Source organism: Tachypleus tridentatus, chromosome 13 (genome assembly GCF_004210375.1).
Source record: "Tachypleus tridentatus isolate NWPU-2018 chromosome 13, ASM421037v1, whole genome shotgun sequence".
Lineage (NCBI taxonomy): Eukaryota > Metazoa > Arthropoda > Merostomata > Xiphosura > Limulidae > Tachypleus > Tachypleus tridentatus.
The window spans coordinates 151302544-151307808 of NC_134837.1; the positions used below are offsets into that span (position 1 = coordinate 151302544).

General features: G+C 33.2%; 1 protein-coding gene across 2 annotated transcripts; it reads right to left on the bottom strand.

Annotated features, from left to right (window-relative positions):
- Positions 1 to 220: 220 nt before the first annotated feature.
- LOC143239165 (uncharacterized) lies at positions 221 to 2668 on the bottom strand. 2 transcript variants are annotated; one of them, XM_076480023.1, is made up of 4 exons: positions 2522 to 2668; positions 1298 to 1375; positions 500 to 837; positions 221 to 466 (listed from the first exon to the last, which is right to left on the bottom strand). In XM_076480023.1, exons 1-4 carry the CDS (start codon positions 2531 to 2533, stop codon positions 370 to 372), a joined length of 525 nt encoding a protein of 174 aa, XP_076336138.1. In that variant the 5' UTR covers positions 2534 to 2668; the 3' UTR covers positions 221 to 369. The 2 variants fall into 2 exon arrangements, with proteins under 2 accessions (XP_076336138.1, XP_076336136.1); XM_076480021.1 differs by having other exon boundaries at positions 221 to 837.
- Positions 2669 to 5265: the final 2597 nt, after the last annotated feature.

The following is a 5265-nucleotide window of genomic DNA, read 5'->3' on the forward strand; positions in this document are numbered from 1 at the left end:
AAACGATTTCAAACAGAGGTCTATAAATGAAAATATGTTTTAAGCTCTTCACAAATTATTTCTGGCATGTTCATAGCTATGATGAAGGATCCAACTTAATATAGTGTATGGTAGTAACTTCCAGTAATTTCTTATCGAGGTTCTAAATAAGTAGTTACAAACAAAACGCTTGTTTTCGATGGACACACTCTTGACACGGATACTCTCAATGACAATCAGATGAAAGTTTCTCTAAAATGTTTTTATTGATTATTTCATGTTATACACAAACAACGAACGGGGAATATAACCAATTAATATTAACAAATAAATAAGAGTGTCTTCACTTCGTTTGAAGTAAGTGATAAGCCTGAAAACAATAACATAAGTTTAGTACTCTTCTTTATGATAACTTGCGGGTTCGGTGGTGGTTTCTAGAGGAGAGTAGCCATAAGCAGGAGCTGGTACCTTAAAGGCTGGGGCGTAGGCAGGAGCATAAGATTTCAGAGTTTGGGCGTAGGCAGGAGCGTATGTCTTTACAACTGGAGTATAGGTAGGTTTGGGTACAGTGTAAGCCTTGTGAGGGACGGGTGCTTCGTAATTCACGGGAGCAGCTTCCGAAGTGATCTGAACGTCGGCAGGGTTCTGATTGGCGGTGCCTGGCTCGTTGGTCTTAATCACAGCACGGAATCCAGCCTCGTCGGCAACATATTCCACCTGGCGGTAGACACCATAAGCATCACGGTAACCGTAAGAGCCTTGCTTGTTGCCATATTCATCACCACTCTCTTGCTGCCACTGGGTGTCGCCGTATTCATTTTTGTTTTCATATGCAAAGTTATATGGTTCAGGCTTATCCTAAATAAAGAGAGTTCATGCTATGATTTTGCATAACTCTTGGTGATGTATGCATCTATACAGATACATAAAGATACAAACATGACTGAGAATTATCTATGCATCCATATACATACATATTTCGAGGTACTGTGTATCTCACTATATTTTATTTAGAAAAAAAAACTTGGAGAAAAATAGCTAAAAATTAAAGTTGTGAATTTTAATGTGACTTTACAAATAATATTTTTATATACTGATGTTTCAAAAACATGTCTAAAAAGTTAGTACATTTTATAAAGTTAGCTTTTAGAGCTTACATTCACTATATAAAAACCAGTTACTTTTTTTATTTGGGAATCCATACTAAAATGGTTAAAACTGCTTTGGTTGCTATAAGTTAAAATTTAATATATTAAAATTTAACGTATGAATTATTAAGTATTTGATTAGAAAGAGAAAAGTAAAGACTTTTACTTACGTAAGTAGGTTCTGGCACGTATCCATAAGGAGTAGGTACAGCTTGAGCCACTACAGCCAACAGGCAGGTGACAAAAACCTGCAAATATAATTAATAATTGTTCGTACATGTCAATACATTTTCTTGGTCATTTTGTATCTATACATTGAGCACCTGGAAAAACAAAAGTTTAAGATTGAGACATCAAACTAATAAGTGTAGATTACATTTCAAAATATTTTAATTTTAAAGAAGGTTTTTTGGTTTGTTGTTAGCTCACAGCCAAGTTGGCTACCGACAATCTAGCTAAAACAGGGAATCCAACCTCGGATTTTAGAGTCGGTCCGTAAAATTACCATTGTTCCGCCGAGGTACTTTAAAGATAGGATGATCTCAGTTTCATAATTTTCATTTACTTTATGTTATGTTAATAAAGCCGTTGAATTACTAACAAAAAACATACATGTTTTATGTCATGTTTAGCTACACTTATAGCGTTGATAAGAAGTTTACAGCAAATATTATTCATTAATTAGTTAGTCAGGTATTGTATCTCAGCTATTTCTAAATGGATTGTATTGAAATTTGGTTTGTAGAGTAAGAGTCCAGTAGACCACCTGCAGTGTTAATATGTGATAATTTGGATTAACACATTCCGAGGTATAGAAAATGGAAAATCGCTAAACTATCATTCTTGTTAATAACAAAGTGTGTAGGTTATTGTTGTGTTTTTGCCGTAAGATACACTACAGTGTGTTTTGATTGCAAATACACATATTTATGTTTTAGGCCTTACCAACAAAATATGAACAAAAAGTCACGTCTTATATTTTTCATAGATGCTTATTCATCATACAGGCAAATAAAAACGTATAAAACTGTACATCTAATTCACTGGAGCACGATCTAAAGAAAGAACCGTTTAAGAGACAAACCTTGCCTTTATGTTTGTATTTACAGTTCATATTAGTGCTCAAAGTTTTCTCACACAACACTCTAATAATACATAACATTAAAGGCGACAAACATAAAAACCTTTAGATTATTTAATTATTAGTAATCTGAGAGAAAATTTTCATAAAGTAGGGGAAATATTATATGGTATTAATGTTTCAGTATCAGAGGGGAAAACAAGCCATCTTGAATTTTCAAAGGATTTACAGTTACCAATAAACGTAATGGAGTTTTTTATAACTTCATTGCTCTTATTCTAATGTTACGGTTAAATATAAACAAGATTATCACCTTGCTAATCATTTCGTGATTCGTTGGGAAGCTTCAGGATTCACTTCGGTAAAAGAAATAATACAGATTTTTGGTTGCTTGCTTCTTATATACTTTTGCGAAGGCTTATTTCACAATGTTAGTAAGTTCATAAGAAATGGGGCTATATTGATTTAGCTTTCTTCTTCAGAATACCTGGGGCTTGGGCTTGGCTGCTTTACTCTCTCTCCCCTGTATAACCCTTTTTTAAATGGCTAGTTAGTCAAACTAACAATGCTTGATTATAAATATGGGGAATTAGGCTAACATAATCTTTTTCACTTTTTAACCTAGTTCAACAACTTTGTTTGTGAAAGAAAGTTCGGTAGATTCTGCGAAGTAAAATCTATCGAAAGTTATAAAGTATAGAGTGAACGTGAAAAACGTTTAGTTCACGCTATGGATTATGAGGCATTTTCTCATTTATTTATTAAAACAATTAGATAATTGATTTATTACACTTCTTCAGATTTTTATGGCAATTTTATTCAAGATGATCAACTAAACACAAAAATTTACATAGTTAGTATTAAGTCGTTATACCTACTGGTTTTAGTCACAATCTACCTTGTTGAGATAGCGTTATGAAGTCTGGTGTGCATGTTTTAATCAAAATTGTTATAAAGTCGGGAGTAAGCTAATATTGGTTGAAGTTGAGGGAATGTGGTAAAATGACAGACTTTGGGCATTCTCTAAGGAATTATGATACAGTACTCTTAGTCACTAAGAAGTTATTAGAATGAGTGGTTATTGTGGTCGTCTTTTTAAATCCAGCTGGTATAAAGACTACAATACTCTCTTTGATTATGAAACGTTATAATCCGATGTACAGGAAACATATACAAGGTCAGAAAGAAACAAGTTCGGTATGGATTTGAGAAAGAAATATGAAAGACAGAATTTCAACAAAAGAAAAACAAGACTGGGATATATGAGGAAAAACTAATAAACCGAGAGCAGCGACGGAAAAAAGTAGTTTTTTGCCAGTAATAAATAAAATCTGCTTTTAAATCTGTGTGTTATTAATTACTAGTAATAAAGCGCAATTTGTTATGTTTCCAATTAACTTGTGACAAGAATAAGTACAGCCTAAACAAATTAATGGACGTTAGAGGATAAAGCCAACAGTGAGAACAGTACGGAAAACATCTGCAAGTAATACTTCTTAATCTGGGGCCAAGAACATGAGCTGAATAAATCTAAAAACAAACAAACTGTAAGTCATACTTCTTAATCTGGGGCCAAGAACATGAGCTGAATAAATGTAAAAACAAACAAACTGTAAGTCATACTTCTTAACCTGGACCACAGAACATGAGCTGAATAAATGTAAAAACAAACAAACTGTAAGTCATACTTCTTAACCTGGACCACAGAACATGTGCTGAATAAATGTAAAAACAAACAAACTGTAAGTCATACTTCTTAACCTGGACCACAGAACATGTGCTGAATAAATGTAAAAACAAACAAACTGTAAGTCATACTTCTTAACCTGGACCACAGAACATGTGCTGAATAAATGTAAAAACAAACAAACTGTAAGTCATACTTCTTAACCTGGACCACAGAACATGTGCTGAATAAATGTAAAAACAAACAAACTGTAAGTCATACTTCTTAACCTGGACCACAGAACATGTGCTGAATAATTGTAAAAACAAACAAACTGTAAGTAATACTTCTTAATCTGGGGCCTAGAACATGAGCTGAATAAATGTAAAAACAAACAAACTGTAAGTCATACTTCTTCACCTGGACCACAGAACATGTGCTGAATAACTGTAAAAACAAACAAACTGTAAGTCATACTTCTTAACCTGGACCACAGAACATGTGCTGAATAACTGTAAAAACAAACAAACTATAAGTCATACTTCTTAACCTGGACCACAGAACATGTGCTGAATAAATGTAAAAACAAACAAACTGTAAGTCATACTTCTTAATCTGGACCACAGAACATGTGCTGAATAAATGTAAAAACAAACAAACTGTAAGTCATACTTCTTAACCTGGAGCCTAGAACATGTTTTGAATAACTGTAAAAACAAACAAACTGTAAGTCATACTTCTTAACCTGGACCACAGAACATGTGCTGAATAACTGTAAAAACAAACAAACTGTAAGTAATACTTCTTAACCTGGACCACAGAACATGTGCTGAATAAATGTAAAAACAAACAAACTGTAAGTCATACTTCTTAATCTGGACCACAGAACATGTGCTGAATAAATGTAAAAACAAACAAACTGTAAGTCATACTTCTTAACCTGGACCACAGAACATGTGCTGAATAACTGTAAAAACAAACAAACTGTAAGTCATACTTCTTAACCTGGAGCCTAGAACATGTTTTGAATAACTGTAAAAACAAACAAACTGTAAGTCATACTTCTTAACCAGGAGCCTAGAACATGTTTTGAATAACTGTAAAAACAAACAAACTATAAGTCATACTTCTTAACCTGGAGCCTAGAACATGTTTTGAATAACTGTAAAAACAAACAAACTGTAAGTCATACTTCTTAACCTGGAGCCTAGAACATGTTTTGAATAACTGTAAAAACAAACAAACTGTAAGTCATACTTCTTAACCTGTAGCCTAGAACATGTTTTGAATAACTGTAGAAACAAACAAACTTAAGTTATACTTCTAAACCTGGAGCCTTTAACATAGGTTGAATAACTATAAAAAACAAGCTGTAAGTCATACTTCTTAAC

Excerpts from the sequence above, each read along its gene's own strand:
- LOC143239165 (XM_076480021.1), bottom strand. Across the intron at positions 838-1,297 it reads ACGTGCCAGAACCTACTTAC|GATAAGCCTGAACCATATAA; the intron begins GTAAGTAAAAGT and ends CTCTTTATTTAG.